Source organism: Syngnathus leptorhynchus, chromosome 10 (assembly GCF_054491065.1).
Source record: "Syngnathus leptorhynchus isolate UIUO chromosome 10, UIUO_Slep, whole genome shotgun sequence".
NCBI lineage: Eukaryota > Metazoa > Chordata > Actinopteri > Syngnathiformes > Syngnathidae > Syngnathus > Syngnathus leptorhynchus.
In genome coordinates, this window is record NC_141204.1 from 13,058,984 (window position 1) to 13,081,066 (window position 22,083).

Genomic DNA, 22,083 nt, shown 5'->3' on the forward strand with positions numbered 1-22,083 from the left:
AAAACCCACACAGGCACGGGGAGAACAAACCAAACTCCACACAGGGAGGGTCAGAGGTGGAATCGAACTCCCCCTAACTGTGATGCGGACATGCTAACCAGTGCGCCACCGAGCTACCCAAACCGCTAACATTTAGGTCAAAATATGTGTGAGTCTACTAACACCTAAGGATACGGAGAACAGCACGGCCGTCTCGACCTCCGTACTGAAATGACTGTCACTGGTTGCAGAGCTGGATGACTGTAACCTTAGGGCTGGATGTCCTTGAGACACGAGGCTGCAGCAGCTGCTGATGATGATCTGACATAAAAAAAGGAACACTTACCCCTCCAGGTCATATTGTCCAGTTTTCTCAGCCACAGACAGTGCCAGGATATTGTCAGACCATTCCATTACAGTATTCCCCACCGTTTCGTTTTTACGGAAGAGTACGGAAGAGGATTAGGGCCAGTGAAGAAAAAAAAAACGAGGGGTGACAGGATTCTGACTTTTTTCTCAGAATTCTGACTTTATTCTCAGAATTCTAAAGTCAGAATTCTGACTTTATTCTCAGAATTCTGACTTTAAAATCAGAATTCTGACTTTATTCTCAGAATTCTGACTTTAAAGTCAGAATTCTGACTTTATTCTCAGAATTCCCCATTTCTGACTTTAAAGTCAGAATTCTGACTTTATTCTCAGAATTCTGACTTTAAAGTCGGAATTCTGACTTTATTCTCAGAATTCTGACTTTAAAGTCGGAATTCAGACTTTATTCTCAGAATTCTGACTTTGAAGTCGGAATTCTGACTTTATTCTCAGAATTCTGACTTTAAAGTCGGAATTCTGACTTTATTCTCAGAATTCCGACTTTAAAGTCAGAATTCTGAGAATAAAGTCAGAATTCTGACTTTATGGCGTGGGGTGGCGGAGGGAAAGTCAGTGTGGTGTGGTTTTGATCAGAGTCGTCAACGAGTGACTTTTTGGGTGCCAGAGGATTGCCGGAGAACATCATTTCACTCTTGGAGGAGCAGGGGGTGAGTAAATAAAGCATTGTGTTCATTTTGGTGACTGTTGCGTATATAACTGGCTCCGTGTAGCATGTAGCTCCGTTGCTAATTGATAGCTCTTGACGGGATGCGTCGCATTTACACGTAAAGAAGCATTATGCTATTTTTGTTCATTCAGGAGTCAGTTTCATTCAACCGATGACGTAATGTACGATTATAAATGTGTATATATATATATATATACACACATAGTTTCCTTAAACCGATGACGTCATGTACGATTATAAATATACATATACATACATACACGTCACGGCAATGTCACAAAGCGTCGGTACAACACCGCGACTCGCGGCATAAACTATGCCTTGCTGATTGTGGCCGGCTGCAATTTCATTGAACCTTAAATTTAACTCAATACACTGATCACACTGTTGTTTAAGAGTAGTGATTCTATGTGCCACAATTCAAGGTTACATCATTTCAAGTATAATCATGCACACCTTTATTTACTCACTGGATGAGACTTGTTTAGTGATGTTACACCTGACATCGTATCAGGAGTGAGAACATTATTTAAATGAAACAACTTTGTACAATAAGCATACTGTCATAAAGTCATGTTTTCAAAATGCCCACTGTTGTGTTTGACAAATTGTAATTGTTTTTAGTTTGTTGTGCAGATAAAGTGACTGATGGAGGGTGCAACTCAACCAGTGCCTGAAAAGCCGGATTTGGATGACTTAATCAAACTATGCTTTAGACTTGCATTCAGCAACAAGGAAATACTTGCAGTTTTAGCACATAATGCTCAGACTATTATAAGTATTCGGACTCTGAAGAGAACTTGTAAAAGACTTGGTCTGTTCCGAAGAAAGAATCAGTCGGACCTGGAAAATGTGTTGGCTTTTGTCCAGCATGAAATCCTGACTTGTGGCCAGATGCAAGGTTATCGTTGGCTTCATCTACGTGCGATTCAAAAAGGATTTGTTGTCTCACAAGATACAATAAGACAAATTATAAAATTGGTTGACCCAGTCGGCGTGGAATTAAGAAGAGCACGACGCCTTAGAAGACGCCAGTACAGCTGCCGAGGCCCAAATGCTCTTTGGCACATGGATGGCTATGATAAATTAAAACCCTATGGGATTTGCATCAATGGTTGTATTGATGGGTTTAGCCGGTATGTGTTATGGGCAGAGGCCTATACCACAAACAATGATCCCAAGGTGATTGCAAGTTATTTTATCAAAACAGTTTCGCGCATTGGTGGATGTCCAGAGAGGATCCGTGCAGACAGGGGCACAGAAAATGGTTGTGTTTTTGCGACAAAACCACTCTGACAATTTTGCTGGGGAAAAAAGTTTTCTTTACGGGAGAAGTACTGCCAATCAGCGCATTGAAGGGTGGTGGTCCATCCTTCGCAAACAGAGCGCACAGTTCTGGATTAATTTATTTCAAACTCTTCAGGAGGATGGTCACTACACAAGAGATTTTCTGGATTTTTATCCATATTTTTATTTATATTTTATTAGTCTTATCCAGTTCTGCTTTCTTAATCTTGTGCAGGTAAAATATTTTGTCTCCCCGTCATGTTTTTGAAGAAAAAATAACAATGTACTTAAATACTTAACTATGCTGCTCTTGTGCAGGATGAGCTGGATGAAGTTGTGAACACATGGAACTCACACAAAATAAGACCAAGGTCGAATGGTGATACAGCTTCAGGCCGGCCAGTCGTCATGTATTCATTCCCTGCCATGCACAGTGCCGAGGATCGACTGAAACCCACTGGAATGCAAGATATCACTGCATGTATGGAAGAGTGCACTCCAAAATGCCAGTTTCCTTGCGATGAAACTGTATTTGAACTGTGTTGTCTGCTAATGGAGGAAAATGAATGGCACGCTCCATCAGATCCATTGCATGCAAGTGACTTGTATCTTATGTTGAGAGAGGAATTACTGAAGATTGTTTGACAAGCATATTGATGTAATGAACATATAAACTCCTCAGAAAATATTTTTTTCTGATTTTTTTTTATCAATACTCTGTATACTTAGTTACTATGTTTCTTTAGTCTTACAATGCCTTCTTGACCTTAAAATATTCTTAATGACTCAAATTTTCCAGAATAATTCATTGCAAAATGGAATTTCTTTTTAACTATGCTTACCTGATCTATGCTTATTCTTTTACATTTGTGACTAACAAAAACAAAGATGTTACATTTTGCTTGAAATGTCCTGAAATTGACTGCTTAAATATGTATTAATGTATTACTTGTATATTAAAAATTGTTTCTTTCCATAGAAGGCATCTGTACAACATTACAATACTTTATTTTTATATACCAACATTCAGGTACAGTCAGGAAATACATAGTGGATGAAGAGTGAGTTTATTGAATGCAATAAAATATTACTACTGTTTATTACAGAAGCATTCACTTAATACAATGTAGCTGCTGAAAACAACCATACAATGGTTATGCATAACATCTTGGGTCATTTTAATAAAGCCCTAGAATTTTTACATAACTGGAACATAATACCAAATGCAAGCTGTTTCTATAAAATTCTAAAAACAGTGAAGGAATGAATACAAAGTTTGTTTCTATTTGACCAATAAGAACAGTGAACAAAATATGTTGTGTTGATGCAACTTACAACGGATAATTAACGGAGTTATGGTTATTGACAGAATTAAACAATATCCATGACCCAGATATTGCTTTCGAGAACGGCATTGAATTCTGATCGGAAGTCTGGGAAATTTTCATAGCTGTCAGCAATGTACAAAACCTTTCCACACGTGTGCCCCACTGGTCTTCTACTAAACTCTGTCATTTGTTGAAACTCCACAAGGATGGTGTCGGTGACAATAAGATCAGATCCAGTGCAAAACCGGAGAAATTTCTGAAGCTTGAGTTCATCCAACTCTCTGATGAACCTTTTCAGATGATTTACCACTTCCTTCTGCGTTGAGGTTAAATCATTTGGAAATTTCAGCAGTTGGCAGACCTTTTTGGAAGTAGGTTGCAAGTCAGAGCACAACTTGTTAAGTGCGTCAGGACTTATGAAGTCATGGTGAAAAGTAACCTCCCTCCAGCAGTCAATAACAAACATGGGCTTTTGGACAAGCTCTTTGTGCGCTATTTCCTGCAGTATTGTGGGAAAGGTTTCAGGTGTGATTCTCTTTCTACACCCGTAGCTATCAAGAACTTCCACAAGATCATCTTGGTCTACTTCTGAAAAGTCCTTCATTGCGTCCATCAAAACGTCACGCTCCTGGCTGCTCACAAACTGCAGAAAGTGGGCCCTTGGATCACTGTAGACACAGTTGAAAAGCACTTGCTCGAGGAAAGGAAACGCAAGTTTGTTTGGGAAATAGCAACAATCTTGGTAACCTTTTACAAGTATTCTCCCAACTGCTTTCCACTTTGCTGCAGAAAAATTATGACGGATAAATGGCACTTTAATTGATGTACCAAGGGTGCATCGGTCATAGAATTCCTGCCAGAAACAGGTGAGAACATCTCTCAGTACTCCAGACCCAACACCTGTTTCTTCTCTATCATCTGGGAGTATGCGTTTCACACTGAGTGGTTTGTTCAATATTTCTTCTTTACAAAATGCTCTTATCATGTCATTCAATGTGTCAGTGGAGTGGACAGTTATAGTCAACACATCCTGTGGATCAGGTGGATTGAGGGGCATAGCAGGACCATCGTAGATCATTGTGACTTCTGTATCTTCTATTGTCATATGTGGGACCAAAAGTAATTTCTGAATCAACAGAAATGTTGAATGGCTGGTAGACTTCATTTGAATAAACAGAGACCTCGTCACTTTCTGCGGCATTGTATTCACTGCCATTGACTGACGTAACTTCCTCGTGTGTGTGGACATCATCTTGGTTGTCTTTTGGTCTTGTTGCAATGTAAAAACGCAACAATGTTAGCTTTGCAGCCTCGTACATATAGCCGATGGAATGGCAGGTGTCATCACTGAGGCAGTTTTGTTTGAAATCCCAAACCTCAAACTCAAAGTCCAATTGTGATCCTTTGGGAGAAGTTCCGTCTGGGAAAAATAGTTTTTTTCCTTCCTTGAGAATGTCTTTCAACCCAGCTTCTGTGGACATTTGAAGTTTTCTGGTACCCCCCCCTCCCTGCTTCTCCCTTACCTGTTTGGTTATCTTTCCATCACTGTGTATCCATCCGATTGCAATATTTCTTGTTTTCTGCTTCTTTGTCTCTTGTGGTTGTGTCTTTGAGGTGGTGTCCTCTTTGTCACTATCTTTCCTGAGTTTCATTTTTTCACGTAGTTTTTCTAAAAGTCCGTTTTTTCTTTTGGATGTAGGCTGTTTCGTCTTGCAAAAATTAAAGAGTGCAATCCGGTCTCCATAGCGAGGGATGTAATTGGCAAGAGTGGCATCGTCCATCAGTGTGATGACATCACTGTCAATCTGCACGATGATAGAAAAAAAAAAAATCCATCACACAGAATCACTTAATTTGAAAGAATGAAGCACAAATATAATACTTATTGTAAATCAAATCCACACTCGACAAACATGTTGCAACTGTTTAATCTTTAAGAATTTATTAAGCCACATTTATACCTGAAGTCTGTGTTTTTTATTTCATTTTATACACTACTTCAATCATCAGTTCACTTAATGTGTGTACATACTTAAAATGAGCTAGAGTTGGATAGTGGTATGGAGTCAGCAAAGCATAAGGGGTTTGATGCCGCGAGTCGCGGTTTTGTACCGACGCTTTGTGACGTTGCCGTGACGTGTATGTATGTATATGTATATTTATAATCGTACATGACGTCATCGGTTTAAGGAAACTATGTATATGTATATGTATATATATATATATATATATACATAATATATATTCTATAATATAGAATAATTCTATATTCTTGATACATATAGAAATCACATTAACAAAAGAAGGCATACAATTCAAACAATGAAAAGTCCACAAGAACAAACCAACACATTTCTGTGTATATATATATATATATATATATATATATATATATATATATATATATATATATATATATATATATATATATATATATATATACACATTTATAATCGTACATTACGTCATCGGTTGAATGAAACTGACTCCTGAATGAACAAAAATAGCATAATGCTTCTTTACGTGCAAATGCGACGCATCCCGTCAAGAGCTATCAATTAGCAACGGAGCTACATGCTACACGGAGCCAGTTATATACCCAACAGTCACCAAAATGAACACAATCCTTTATTTACTCACCCCCTGCTCCTCCAAGAGTGAAATGATGTTCTCCGGCAATCCTCTGGCACGCAAAAAGTCACTCGTTGACGACATAATGTCCTCTCTGGTCAAAACCACACCACACTGACTTTCCCTCCGCCACCCCACACCATAAAGTCAGAATTCTCACTTTATTCTCAGAATTCTGACTTTAAAGTCAGAATTCTGAGAATAAAGTCAGAATTCCGACTTTAAAGTCAGAATTCTGAGAATAAAGTCAGAATTCTGAGAATAAAGTCAGAATTCCGACTTTAAAGTCAGAATTCTGAGAATAAAGTCAGAATTCTGACTTTAAAGTCAGAAATGGGGAATTCTGACTTTAAAGTCGGAATTCTGAGAATAAAGTCAGAATTCTGGCAGGAGGGCAGTGTTTGGCGCCACCAAAGATGTGGCGCCAAACACTCACTCCACACTCACTCACTTCGTAACGGATGCTGCTAAAGTGTGTGCCAAGGCTTTGTGGAGAGAGGACTCGGCGAAGTGCGCTTCTCCGCCGTGGCTCTGTGTCGTGGTTAAATTATGTAGACCACAAACACATTCATCTGCTTTTGTGATAAAGCACCAATCGTGTGTCTTCATATTTTGAAAAGTAAAAAAGAAGTAGCTGCATCATTAGCTGAGGTTACAGCATACGAAGAAGTACAACGTGAAAGCGGGGAGCTGAGCATGAAACCTCTTGTCAAGCCGGTGCATATGTGGACCAACAAAACAAGTTGCTCAAACTCAACTACAACGTCGCGTGTCACCACCAAGAATGGAGGAGATTAAACAAGAACCGGAAATAAACAAAGGTCCAACCAACACCTCCGCCTTCAAACCATTAGCCCAAGCTTTCCAACCTGCAAATAGAAACTCAGTCAAAGCAAACGGAGCACAGGACTTCGCGAAAAACCTCATCCACAATTAACTCGTCAGCGCTGGTTTACTGAAATTTGAAAACAAACCAGAAAATCATTGGGCATGGAAAGCATCATTTATTGGCGTGACTAAAGACTTATATTTTTCAGAAAGAGAGGAGTTAGACCTACTAACAAGGTGGTCCAAGATCTGTAGAACAGGAGAAGAGGATTCATGCAGTACTCGCTGGAGGTGTGAAGATGATTTGGGAACGGCTTGAAGAGTGTTATGGTTCCTCAGAAGCAATTGAGGACGCACTGCTAAAAAAACATAGGTGAGTTTCCAAGGCTAATAAACAAAGATACGAGCCAGCTAAGAGACCTGGGAGACATCTTGTTGGAGCTATTGTGGGCCAAGTCAGATGGAACAGTTCCAGGCCATGCATATTTGGACACCGTGGGGTCCGACAAAATAGTGGATTTTGAAGTTTCTCTTCAGAGAGAATCTCTGGCCACAAAGTGAGCAGGAAAAAGGTTTCTCGCCTGTGTGTGTTCTTGCATGTGTTTTTAAATGTCCCTTCCGAGAGAATCTTTGGCCACAAAGTGAGCAGGAAAAAGCTTTCTCACCTGTGTGTGTTCTTGCATGTATTTTTAAGTTTACCTTCTGAGAGAATCTTTGGCCACAAACTGAGAAGGAAAAGGGTTTGTGGCCAGTGTGGGTTCTTGTGTGTGTTTCTTTCTTAGAGAATCTTTTTCCAAAAACTCAGCAGGAAAACCACCAGTGTGGTTTCTCATGTGACTTGTTAAGTGCCTCTTCTGAAAGAATCTTTGGAAACATGTTTCTCTCCTGTGTGTATTCTTACATATTATATATACACATTTTCCAACATAGAACATTTCCAGTGTTTTCAGAGTGCAGCGTCAGAAGCATGTGACGTCATGTCATCACTGTCTGATGTTGGAGCTAAGGGGTCGTCTGCTTGCGATCCTCCACGGTGGTCTCCATTCTCTTCTGTTGTCATTTATTGACAAGTGCTCTACTTGGAGGCTCCGCCCCTGTGCTCACTGCATGTTGAGCCTCATCTATACTCTTCAAAGAGAGACCAGATGAGGGCATATTGTAGATATCCTCTTCTTCCTCTTTAGTGTCGTAGGGGTCTTTTCCCTCCTTGTTCTGGCTCCGCCTCCTCTTTTTAAAAAAAATTTTTTATGAAAGGACACACCTTGTCCATTTGCTCGTGAAGCACGGCTGTTCCTGGCTGTTGTCACATTCAAACTTGTACATATAGAGAATCATAATCATGACTCGACCCTGCTTTCCAAGACCAGTGCTTCAACCAGCTATGAGGTTCGAGCACACTAACAGGTACTCAAACTTGGCCAAGCTATCTAGCCTTGCTTGCTCGCAGAATAGTAGCATGGGAGGTAAACGTGGTGACATCCTGATTTCCACTTTGCAATATTGTACTTCAATACTTTACACCTTATTATTAGCAGCAGTACAACAGTCCTTGTAGCTCAGTGGTTAGAGCGTTGGTCTTGTCAACCAGGAGTCGTGAGTTTAATTCTGATTTTATACTAAACATTTGCTGCGCAAGCTGGATTTATAAGAATTTAGGGTGTAATTCCATGTATCTTGTCCATGGTACTGGTGAACAGCAGTTTTGTGATGAGTTGCTGTTGTCTTTGAGGATGTTAAGGGAAATATTATAATTTCTCACGGCACACAAATGTGTCCACCTTGAATGAAAATCGCTGGCTTAGAGTCCTGTTTAGACTACATTTTCAAGTGTTTCTTTGGTTAATCCTCGAAAAGGTTGACACAGGTTTGCCAAGCAAGGCCACGTAGCTCACTAATAAGAGCACTAGAATTGTAAATCAGAGGGCGTGAGTTAAATTCCCACCAGGGTCCGACAGACGGCTACATCTGCTAACCCTGCTTGATAGTAGTGTGTTTGAATTTTTGATGAGCGCTAGGTGCTAAAGCCTCATTGCTAGCAAGAGAACTGGTCTTGCAAAGAAGGACTCACTAGCTGTGTCCAAATACACAGGCTGCATCCTCAGAAAGTCGTTTTTTTTTGCCAGTTATCAGGCTGCGTGACGTGACTTCCAGTGCGACGCGAACGCACGTCACGTGACACACGAATTCAGCCTTGAAACTGGCATTCATTCAATGGTGACGGATGCTGAGCGGAGACTACATATATTTTAAAGCCATTTCCCATATTACTCTTTCAAATATCTATTCAGTAACTTAGAACATATAAGGACAACCGCCAGTGTGTCAAACATAGAACTGTAGAAATAAAGTACGCAATTACAAAGTGTTGTGTGCGTACAAATTTGTCAAAGTCAGCTTTATTGTCAATCACTTCACATGCCAAGACACACAAAGAGATTGAAATTCCGTTACCCACTATCCCACGGTGACAAGACATAACAAAACATCCAAAACAACAACACAAAAAGTAAAATCAAGAAGGCACAGACAATAAATAAACAAGAGCGATGAATGAATATAAATAAATAAACAAATAAGAGGAGCAAAAACGGAGCAAGTGTGCATACAGCAGACAGTCAGAATATAGCGCAAGAGTAGTGCAAGGCAGCCAACGCGGCCCAAAAGGTCAGGACGTTATGCAGCCGAGGGCGGAGAGAGTTCAGGATCCTAGCAGCCTGGAGTAAGAAGCTGTTGGCGAGTCTGGTGGTGCGGGAGCGCAGGCTCCTGTACCTCTTCCCAGAGGGCAGCAGATGAAACAAAGCGTGAGTGGGGTGACGCACATCACACACAGTCGTGGTCGCCTTGCGGGTGAGACGGGAGGTATAAATGTCCTTCAGGGAGGGGAGTGAAGCACCGATAATCCTACCGGCCGTGTTCACTATGCGCTGCAGGGCCTTGACTGCATTGACCAATTAGCTTTCTGATTAATGGATTGACATTTAACAATATGATATTCATGTAACAGTATAGGATTAATTTGTTGCATGTAAACTATGAAACACACAGAATAGCCTCCACGGGGTCCATAAACAGGTGTAGATCAGTCAAGTTCAACGGCGCCCAATGGACCATGGTCGTGAACCGGTAAAACATCACAAAACAGGCAAACGTGAGCAGTGTCCTGGGCACCCACTGGGGCACATGCAGATGGTCACCATGGGGCTGGCACGGCTAAGGTCGTTGGTTCCGACGAGCATGAGGGAGCGGACCTCCCACAGGGGCCGCGACTGCAAGGCCAAGGCGAGGGACCGGCCGGATGAGCAGGATGGCCGTCGAAGAGTCATGCCGGTCCCGACCAATGTGCGCAGCCATCCCGGCTTCCAGGGAAAAAAAATATCCGATCCGAAACGATCTGCACACGCCGAGGTGCGGTAGAAGGCACCAGCATTGCCGACGGACAAATAGAAAGAAAGAAAAAGGAGAAAAGTAGGAAATAAAGTGTGTGGAGTTACATGGTGGATAGGATGGTAAGAGATGGTGCGTGAGTGTGTATTGGATTTGGCCCAGACGAATTGGCTAAGATGAAATTCCAAATTTCAAAGCTTGACATGGAAGACCTGGAGAAGGGGGCCTGAGTAGGAGTTACTTCAAAGTTAGTTCTTCAAAATTAACTATTGTTGCAAGTGGAGAGCCTGTTCGTTACTGTAGGTACAGCAATGTTCGAACAAACTCTGCCGTTAGTCTCTTACAAGAGCATATTTATTGAGAACAAGTAGGGTGGGGGTGAAATAGGTGAATAGTAGCTCCAACAAACTACTAAATTACTTTTTTGAAAAACAAAAAAGAAGACAAACTATTACCACTACATGTATTACTTAATTACATGTTTTGTGGTCACCTCAGCAACTGGTTAATCAGTGCAGAGGGTCCCAGCTCATTGTTTTACAAGGCCATGGAAACAGAAACTAGTGGAGCATTGTAGATGACTAACTAAGCAAGAAAGTGTTTCCACACCATTTGGAAAGTTTCAACAAAAGTCCCAATGATCATCGTCACACACACATCTGGGTGTGGTGAAATTTGTCCTCTCCATTTAACCCATCCCCATGTAATTTTGATCCATCCCCTGGGGGAGAGGGGAGCAGTAGCGGTGCCGTGCTCGGGAATCATTTGGTGATCTAACCCCCCAATTTGAACCCTTAATGCTGAGTGCCAAGCAGGGAGGCAATGGGTTCCATTTTTAATAGTCTTTGGTACAACCCGGCCAGGGTTTGAACCCACAACTTTCCAGTCTCAGGGAGAACACTCTACTACGAGGCCACTGAGTTGGTAACAACTGAATGGTTAAACTTTTCAGAGTCAAGGAAAGGTAAAAGGTTTAAAAGTAAATAATTCTAGTCTACATTCCAACATAATCATACGATCAAGATAGTTTATAAACCCTAACAGACCGGACTAAACCCCCAGGCGGGCCGGTTCTGGCCCGCGGGTCGTGCGTTTGGTAACGACACCGTGTGTTTGGACTGAGAATGGTGAGAGAAGGGACATATATGCCTCGTAGACGGTATGCATTGAGGATGGCTAGACTTCCATGCAGCACAGCCGTGTGGAAAATATCACCCGCACAACATTTCCTCTCAAAAAGCATGATTTGAAAGACGGTCCAAAGGTGTCCTAACCCCACCAGTTGCAAGAGGATGGTTTCGATCCATAGACCTCTGGGTCATGGGCCCAGCACATTCTGGATGCGCCACTCTGCTGTTCAGCAGTACCTGTTCATGATGTCCTCTAATCGGCAAACAAGCATTCGGTTCCGACCCGCAACTGGATTCTGATTGTCACTCATATTGCTTTGCCTCTGTTGTATACAGGCTTCATTACATTATGAACAAATCTCAGTCGGGCTGCAATAATCTGGATGCTGGTGGAGAAATGTATTCATCCTCCAATTTAACTTTTTAATAGAATTGACATGGGAGCCCTCAGTGGTCGGTAGTAAGGACGAGTGGTCTAAGGCGTTGTATTAAGAAGCAAACAACTTCTTCGATGGTGGTTCAAATCCCACCACTGCCAGGTTTCATTTCCTAAAATACTCATAAATAATGAAGAGTGTATTTTTTTGAAAGGAGACTAGGCGAGTTTAATGGTTCTCACAATTCCCTCCGCAAGGAGAAATAGGAGAGACGTACGCTGGTCTCAACTACTTCCAATCAGCTCTCCCATCAATCCCACTTTTATTTGGTTTGAGATCCCTAAATTACACAACTCTAAGGCGTGGGGAAATCAGCATTTGTTTACATGTTTTTCTAGCAGAGTCTCTGCAAGCAGACATTAACAGATTAGCTCTTTTGCACGTCATTTCATCATATCATCTAACAGCAGAAAGGTCTTCGGTGTTTTCCTCTTTCCTCTCCGCCGGCTTGAGATCAGCTGGGGCCAACCAGAGGAAACAAGTTATGGCTCCTCTGCTCCTGTTTGTTTTTCACAACACACTTTCCACAGTGATCACAAATGTATCATAACACATGATAAATCATAATGCAATATTACTCCGACAGCCGCTTTCATCAATTCTGCTCTATGGGGCTTGTTGTAGTTCCCCCTAATTTCTATTTTTCAAACTGTGCATGCACTGTGGTAGGAACAAATACTAGAGCGCTACTAGCTGTAGCGCAAAGGACCAACTTGCTCGTTTTTTATCAGAAACCCTGCAAATTTCTTTGCGAAATATCCAGCTTTACCTTTCATCTTCATCGGGACTACCCATTTAATAGGTACCTACATTGTGTATTTGGATAGAGACTGCTGAAAGGAGGCACATACAGTATATGCCTCGTGAACTACAAGCATTCTGCAGCTGAAGAAGAGTGAACAAAGAAGTCGGCACGTGTTAGGGTTTCTGAACTATCTTGATCGTATGATTATGTTGGGATGTAGACTAGAATGATGAACTTTGTTTTAACCTTCTACCTTTCTTTGACTCTGAAAAGTTTAACCATTCAGTTGTTGCCACTCTCCAAATGGTGTGTTGTTTAGTTAGTCATCTGGAAGGCTCCACTAGGTTTTATTTCCACGACCTCGTAAAACAATAAACTGGGACCATCTGAAGTGGTCAACCATTGTGTGTGGTGACCACCACACATGTAAATTGTCACCCCCACCTTTGCCACTCTCACCCCCACCCTTCTCTCAATAAATACACTCTTGCAAGAATGCAAAGGCAGACTTTGTTCGGACATTGCTGTATCTACAGTAACGAACAAATTCTCCACTTGCAAGTGTTCAAAGGGCATACTGTCTCTCTTGTGGTTCTTGCAAAATAAGTTAGAGTTACAACATCCCTAACATTTTGGTGCCGTGACCCGGATCCCAAACATACCCGTTGCTGACCGACTGAGGACGACGTGCTGCTTTCCGTCGACGGGCCAGCGTCTATTAGGTGGACCTGGTTAAGAAAGTCCTGGGGAGTGAATTCTTCGCTGGGCCAGCATCTTAGGTCTGCTTTCGTCTGACAGCGGCGGATTGACGGGATCCGGCAGTGCAACGAACCAGGGGACAAGTAAGTTAAAGCCCTAAAATTGTGTGATTGTGTTGTTGTGAAACGCGTAAGAGTGGAAAGTGCACGGTTTAATGCTTGGGTTCAAGTCCCAGTGGAAGGAACAGTCTAGGGAAAACAGAGCTTCCTTTTCATTCATTGAAGAGGTGCGTAGATTCTTCTTTGTCTGTTCTTCCAAGCTGCGGGATCTGGCTTGGGTTCGAGTCCCAGCGGAAGGAACGTGCTAAGGAACACAGAGCTTCTTTTTTGTGATTCAAAGAAGGGTGTAGATTTTTCTTTGTACGTTTTTCTGAGCCAAAGAACAGTTTGGGTTCTAGACCCAGTGGATGGAACGTGTTAAGAAAGGCAGAGCTTCTTTTTCTTGATTGGAGAAGGGCGTAGGTTCTTTTTTGTCCGTTTTTTTTCCTAGCTGTTTGGAAGGGTTTTTGCACCCATCCGAGATAGGCCTACAAGTTAAAAAGCGCTAAGTTGTGTGGTTGAGTGTGTGACTGGTAGGATAATTTGACTAAGAGGCAATTGTTGTTGAACGGTCAATTTAATCCTGCATTGAGGATCCTAAAAAAAAAAAGAAAAACGAAAATTGGAAAATAAAAAAATAAAAAAAAAATTGGAAAAATCTAAAAGAAACAAGTTAAGATGGGAAATAAAAACGGTAAATCAAATCAGACATGCTGAAAAGGTGATCAAAAAAGGCAAAAGTTCTGATGTATTTCATCTTGACGATGATGATGAGGACCTAGATGAAGATAAAACTGTCTTCTTCCGAGGCTCCCAACGGGGCAGAGGAAGAGGTCAACAGGGTCGAAGGCCACCATACAATTCAAAACCCCCATCAGATTCTGACAACTGTTGGAACTGTGGGAGACGAGGACACTTTGCAAGAGAGTGTCGTTATGCAAAACAAGACCAATCAAAGGGTGGAGGAAGGGGCAGAGGAAAAGCCAAATTCTCAGCATGACTAGATTCCTCCCCTTTGATCTTTTGTACTCCTACAGAGGAAGAAATAGTAGATGTCCATACAGCATGGGACATTTTGAGTACATTAAAAGAAAAACCACGTTACCTTAAACATTGGAGGAAGTGATGTAGAGTTTTTGTGTGATACCGGGGCTTGTAAAACCGTAATAAAAACTAAAGTCCCTAATCTAAAGGCCTCCCAAAATACTATTTGGGTGAAATCTGCTGATGGGCAGGTACACAAGGAGAGTATCTCCAATCCAGTTGAAGTAAGGGATGATGAAACTGGAAACATAGCTTCAGTCTCGATTGTCTTATCCCCAAAATGCCCCATAAACCTACTGGGTCGAGATCTGATGACTAGATTGGGAATTGCAATAATTCCAGTAAAGGGTGGCATGCGAGCATGTAGAGTGAGAGATGTTGACTTATACGCTGCACAAGCAGGTGAACAAATTTGCTGTTCGTATGACATCTCTGTTGAACAGAATCCCAAGCTACCAAACAGTTTACTGAGTGAAGCCCGAAAGCAATTGTCACGACCTGAATCAGAAATGACTTGTAATCAATTACATGTCACCATGAATATTCTCACTGATCCACAAGATGAATATATTGAAAGTTTTCTCAGTGACACAGAAGTAACCTTAACAGTCACTGCTCTGTACACTGATCGCAGGTCATTTGCAGCTGCTGCTGTGCTCCTGCCCGCTCCTCAGAAAGACAAATATAAGTTGTTGGCTGTACCCCACATTTCATTGTTTAAACCTCACAGTATAACATGGGCAGATGTGGGTTGCCGAATTAAACTTGCCGAATCTGTCACTGATTATGAGGACAAAGGTGATGGGTGGAGCTACAGTACCAGTTTTGACATGTGGAAGCAAACAGTGTGTGAAGTGGCTCATGGAAGGGCATGCGCTTATGCGCTTCCCTGATTAGTTAATGTTTGTTTGACTGAGATGGAGGAGGGGGAATTGGCTGAGCTTCCTGAAGAACTATGGACAAAGGGCCCATCTGATGTAGGACTTTTAAAGTCCATCCCCCCAGTACAGATCAAACCAAGATCAGAGTGGCGTCCAAGAGTTAAGCAATATCCTTTAAAACAGGAGGCAATAAATGGGATTGCCCCTGTTATAAAAGACCTTTTGTCAGGAGGGATCATTAGGAAGTGCTCAGATTCTCCTTGCAACACTCCTATTTTTCCAGTCCAAAAGGCCAATAAAATTGATTGGCGAATGATACAAGATTTACGAGCAGTAAAAGAGGCAATACAAACAAGAGCACCTAATGTGCCTGACCCGCACACACTTCTGAACACTTTGAAACCAAACCAGAAGTTTTTCACAGTGATTGATCTTAGCAATGCATTTTTCTCAGTGCCAATCCACCCAGACTCACAGTTTTGGTTTGCGTTTACCTTTAAAGGACAAAGTTATACGTACACCAGATTGCCGCAGGGATTTGCTGATAGTCCAACTATTTTCATTCAAGCTATCATGGCATGTTTGGCTGATTTTCAAATTTCAAACAAAAGCCAACTTCTAGTTTATGTAGATGATCTCTTGATAGCCTCTGAAACTGAAGCTGCTTGCAAGGAAGACTCCTTAGCTTTGTTACACTATCTCTGTAAAACAGGGAATAAAGTAAGCAAAAATAAACTACAATGGGTCAAACAGGAAGTGAACTATTTAGGTCACACGTTGTCAGCTGCTGGAAGACAGATACAAAAAAACAGAAAACAAATCATTTCAGATGCACCAAAACCTGAGACAAAAAAACAAATGATGTCATTTTTGGGGCTCTGCAATTACTGCAGAGCATGGATCCCACATTATGCAGAAAAGACGCAACCACTGCTGAATATTGTGCATGGAGTCCCCATGGCAATGACAGAAAAAATAATATGGACACCAGTAGCAGAAGATGCTTTTGTAGTACTGAAACAGGCTTTGATGGAAACTACAACCCTTATCTTACCAGACTACAATAAAACGTTTGTGCAAACAGTAGACTGCAGGAATGGTTTTATGACCTCAGTGTTGCTGCAGAGTCATGGCAGTAAACTAAGACCAATTGCATTTTATTCAAAAAAATTGGATCCAGTGGCTCAATCGTTACCAGACTGTGTCCAAGCTGTATGCGCAGCAGCGCTTGCAGTGACACTATCCGCAGATGTGGTCTTTTTCCACAAAATGGACTTGCTGGTTCCACATGCTGTAGATGTGTTGCTACTGCAAAGCAAAATGAACTTTTTGTCACCCGCCAGACACCTATCCTACACTGCTACACTTCTGTCACAACCGCATATTATGATAAAAAGGTGCACAGTCCTAAATCCAGCAACATTGATCCCGTTGCCAGGGGAGGGAACCCCACATAATTGTTTGGATGCTACAGAACATCTACAGCTACCCAGACAAGATTTAAGTGACACTCCACTTGATAAAGGGGAAAAATGGTTTGTGGATGGATCATGTTCAAAGGATCCTAAAGGGAACAATCAAAGTGGTTATGCAATTGTGAAGTTGCCAAACCAGATTATTGAAGCAGAGAAGCTTCCATGCAATCGGTCAGCGCAGGCTGCTGAGCTGATTGCACTGACAAGAGCTTGTCAATTAGCAAAAGATAAGGAAGTCACTGTATACACAGACAGTCAGTATGCGTTTTCTACTCTGTTCTATTTTGCAAAACAATGGGAGCGCAGGGGGATGACAACATCAACCGGTAAGCCGGTTACCCATGCCTCCTTGTTAAAAGACTTGTTGCAGGCCATCCGTTTACCTGCTAAACTTGCTGTGTGTAAATGTGCTGCTCACACCACAGGCACAGATGAAGTCTCAAATGGAAACAGATTTGCAGATAAAATCGCTAAAGAAGCAGCAGCAGGGAAACATGGCCATGAAGTTTTTTTAATAGATTCAGAGGACACGCAACTCATAGATAAAACTATACTGACAGACATGCAGGGCAATGCTCCAATGGTGGAAAAACGAATGTGGACGACAAAAGGTGCAGTTGTAGATACAGATAATATCCACCGCATCAATGACAAACCTGTTTTACCAAAATCACTTTTTAAGGCAGCAGCAATTGCGACACATGGGCCTTGCCATGTGTCGACAGGAGGGATGAGGTCCATCATACATCAACAATTCACTACCTTTGGTTTAGATGCTTACTTCAAAAATTTTTGTAAAGCATGTCCTGTTTGTGTGAAACATAATCCACAAGGAAACATGAGACCTAAGAGAGGCTCCTTTCCAAAACCGTCTTACCCATTCCAAATCATGCACATGGATTTTATTGAACTCACACAAAGTGGACCTCACAAATACTGCCTAGTGATGATTGATGCATTTTCCAAATGGGTTGAAATAGTTCCATCTAAACGAGCAGATGCCCTAACAGTGGCAAAAGCCATTTGCAAAACCGTCATACCGGTTCATGGCATCCCACAGATCATTTACAGTGACAATGGTCCACACTTTGTGAACCAAGTTGTACAAAACATGGCTGTACACCTTGGGATAACGTTAAAAAACCACTGTGCTTGGCACCCATCCAGTGCAGGCCTGGTTGAACGAGCAAACGCTACTATCAAAAGCAGGTTGAAAAAATGCATGGAATCAACAGGCAGAGCCTGGCCAGAGTGCCTAGACTTGGTGAAACTCTATATGAGAATCACCCCCAATTCAGAAGGGCTAACGCTTTTTGAAATTATACATGGGAGACCATATAGACTACCTGTGTTCCCTGCAGATTTGCAAAAAGCAGATGAAGAACAGACCTTGGCAGATTACATGATCAGAACGCTCAAAATGAAAGATGTGTTAAATGCAAATTTACTGCCGCCTGGTCTTCTTTCACCACAGGTTGAGAACCTCATCAAGCCAGGAGACTGGGTCTACATCAAGGTCATCAAAAGAAAGAACTGGGCCAGCCCGCGGTGGGAGGGACCATTCCAAGTCTTGCTGACTACCCCCACTGCAGTAAAGATTGCTGAACGGCCCAGCTGGATTCACCTCAGCCACTGCAAGTTGCAGAGAGTGCTGGACTCCTCATTCGGAGTAGTGGGGAAGTCCGACTTCAAAGGGGTTTCATCGTTTAGGGTGGAACGTCTCAACGTTGGTGAAGAATTCAGCGATCCCCACTCCGCTAGGCGAGGAGATGTCCCGGTGTCTCTGCCATCCTAGTAGCAACGGAATTCCATATGCCAGGTGGATTCTATGCTGCGCTGTGGTTGGAGTGTGCTATAGTTTGTGGGCTCATCTGAATGGACCAATGGACAGTGTCATTCGTGGAAGAAGATGGTCACATGATGAGAATTTCGAGGACTGGTCATGGGACCCCAGAAACCCATACGAAACCAACGCTTGGTACCGATATGTGAAGTTCAGTGTGAGAGCTCACACACAGGAGGGATGCTATGTGTGTTCCAAACTCCCTCCTTCCTCCACGCAAGTTCACTTGGAGGCGAGAGCAATGAATGTCACTGAAGCAAAATGTATGGCATCCATAGGAGGAATTGGATATCAACACCGTGCTGTCACAGTCAGTGATGCCGACCCTTTCCGCCCTGGACTTGCAGACGGTACCTGTGATCAGCTTTTCTGGACAAATCTCAATGTGACTGTTAAAGGACGAACATTGCCGCAAGTGGCCTACACAGAGAGATTCAGGCTATTAGGCTAATGGTCTTACAAAACAGGATGGTTCTGGACTTGATGACTGCAGCGCAAGATGGTGTGTGCCACATTATTGGGACCTCCTGTTGCACATACATACCAGGAGAAAATGACACGCACATCAACGACGCCATGAATTCACTGAAGAACTTACAGCAGGCCATGTTAAAAGACAAAGTCCCACGTCAATGGGATTTCTTTTCGTGGCTATTCTCTGGCAACTGGTGGCAACTGCTGATGAAATGTGTGACTCCTGTGCTTTTTGTGCTTGTGTTGATGTGCTTATTTACAACCTGTGTTATCCCGTGTTTGAAGTCTGCTGTATCAAGATTTTATCTTCTACCATAGCACAAGTGCAAATACAACATATCAGACATGTCAAATGTGATGACTATGACGGCTGAATAATCACGAGCAGTTTTTTGTCTTGACTGTTGTTATTGATAACATTATGGTCGCCTAAGGCAGAGGGACCGTGTGAGACTTTTCCTGCATTATAACATTTTGCCGCAGGTTTTTCACTCACACACTAAAATTGATCTACGTAAATTGCGTAGATGATGTTTGGCCGAGCATGTTTTACAGAAACTTAATGATTTGACCATCGAAAATGCTTCGCAAGTGATGGGTACAATGATGTGCTGTTTCTGTGTTTTGATTTTATTGTTGTTTTTCTTTCTTCATTATATTTTCTTACTTATGTTTGATTGATCGGGGTGGGCATAATCATATGATAAACAGGAGGGATATGTTAGGGTTTATGAACTATCTTGATCGTATGATTATGTTGGGATGTAGACTAGAATGATGAACTTTGTTTTAACCTTCTACCTTTCTTTGACTCTGAAAAGTTTAACCATTCAGTTGTTGCCCCCCTTTCAAATGGTGTGTTGTTTAGTTAGTCATCTGGAAGGCTCCACTAGGTTTTATTTCCACGACCTCGTAAAACAATAAACTGGGACCCTCTGAAGTGGTCAACCATTGTCTGTGGTGACCACCACACATGTAAATTGTCACCCCCACCTTTGCCACTCTCACCCCCACCCTTCTTCTCTCAATAAATACACTCTTGCAAGAATGCAAAGGCAGACTTTGTTCGGACATTGCTGTATCTACAGTAACGAACGAATTCTCCACTTGCAAGTGTTCAAAGGGCATACTGTCTCTCTTGTGGTTCTTGCAAAATAAGTTAGAGTTAGAACATCCCTAACAGCACGCATGTTTGCCGATTTACCAGTGTCCAGAAGGGCAGCTCTCTGTGCCGTACTGTAACCGTCGGTGAGAATGGGTAGACAGGGAAGCCTATCAGCTAGTCCGTCACTCATACACACCGACGCTTCTCGGTCTTTTGGCTAAGATTAAGTGTAGTATTTGTTCTTATCAGGTAAATATCTGATACATCACTATTGAGGGACTTAATATGAAATTACTTTTTGGAACAGGAAGATGCGGTACAGAGCTTGCTCTCCCCACTCTGCGCATCAACTGGTATTGCAATATATCTGGGACTAGTGCACCTTCCAATGTTGCAAATTCAATAAAACACAGCTAGGACCGCTCAGATGCTGTTTGGCTTATGAGCACTGCTCAGTTTCTTATGGCGCGCCTTGCAAAAGAAAACAATGCCTTCAGGACAGCCAGACGGACACTTGACCGAAAAACATTTGCTCTACTGCTCACCAGTTCTAGTGAGTCAAACCCAGGTTGCGACCATCACCAGAGGCTTGTCGCATTAGCTCATTGGCATGACCTCTTATGCCCAGTGAGTAGTACACACACACTTCTAACCCACTAGTACCATCACGTCATTCGCCAGTTTACAAATGGCGCATGCCCTGGCCTAAGAAGTCATACTTACTTGACAGGGGAGACAACGTGATCACGAAGGTGGTTCACCAAGTGTGAGGTGTGCCCATTGCACTGAGGGTCGTGTTGACCCCTGCGAGTTCTCCAAATGCAGCAATTTTGACTGCATAGTTTGTAAGAACGGGGAAGTGTGTCTGTGCTCTCCCTGATTTGATTGTTAAATACAGAGAGTCCTAAACCAAATGAGAAACAAATGCTCGCAAATCCTGTTGCAGGGCCGCAGCAGGCACTTGGCATCTGCATCTTAAATTGAAGTTGAGGCTTCTAGGTAATGTGGCCAAGCGCTTTAAAGCAGAGGTCCCCAACCCTCGGTACGTGGACCGGTACCAGTCCGTGGACCGGTACCGGTCTGTGGGTCGGTCACTTGGTACCGAGAAGCCAAGCTGAACAGGAAGAAAAAAAATAAATAAATAAATAAATAAATAAATAAATAAATATATATATATATATATATATATATATATATATATATATATATATATATATATATATATATATTTTTATTTTTTATTTTTTTTTGTTAATCAACGATCAATTCATTCTGGTCAAGACACTCAAAACCGGGATATGTTTTCCCAGTCGAGCCCCCAAAGCTAGCAAAAATGAGTAATAATTTATTTTGAAAAATATAAATAATTTGGCAATTCTCTCCCAATTACATCCGTCGCTGTGTCTCTTGACACAAGATGCTCGTCTCGGTCACGTGACGTCATCCCAGTCAAGCCAGCGAGGCAAGGAAAAATGAGCAAGAAACAGAGAAGAGACCTTTGTGATCACATTGTCTCCCCTGTCAAGTAAGTATGACTTCTTAGGCCAGGGCACGCGACCACTTATCTTACATCCTCTCTGTTTGATGACGGTGCCATTTGTAAACTGGCGAATGACGTGATGGTGCTAGTGGGTTAGAAGTGTGTGTGTACTACTCAC

At 42.2% G+C, this 22,083-nt stretch overlaps 1 protein-coding gene and 2 non-coding genes across 3 annotated transcripts; 2 read left to right on the plus strand and 1 right to left on the minus strand.

The window, feature by feature from the left end:
• Positions 1-3,547: 3,547 nt before the first annotated feature.
• On the minus strand, positions 3,548-4,729 carry LOC147050542 (uncharacterized). Its single transcript, XM_085922610.1, has one exon. The coding sequence runs from the start codon at positions 4,727-4,729 to the stop codon at positions 3,695-3,697; it is 1,035 nt and encodes a 344-aa protein (XP_085778736.1). The 3' UTR covers positions 3,548-3,694.
• A 15,893-nt stretch (positions 4,730-20,622) lies between these two features.
• LOC147050543 (U2 spliceosomal RNA) lies at positions 20,623-20,812 on the plus strand. The gene has a single exon (XR_015067505.1). It is a non-coding gene; the product is annotated as a U2 spliceosomal RNA (small nuclear RNA).
• A 328-nt stretch (positions 20,813-21,140) lies between these two features.
• LOC147050544 (U1 spliceosomal RNA) lies at positions 21,141-21,305 on the plus strand. Its single transcript, XR_015067501.1, has one exon. It is a non-coding gene; the product is annotated as a U1 spliceosomal RNA (small nuclear RNA).
• The last annotated feature ends 778 nt before the right edge of the window (positions 21,306-22,083 follow it).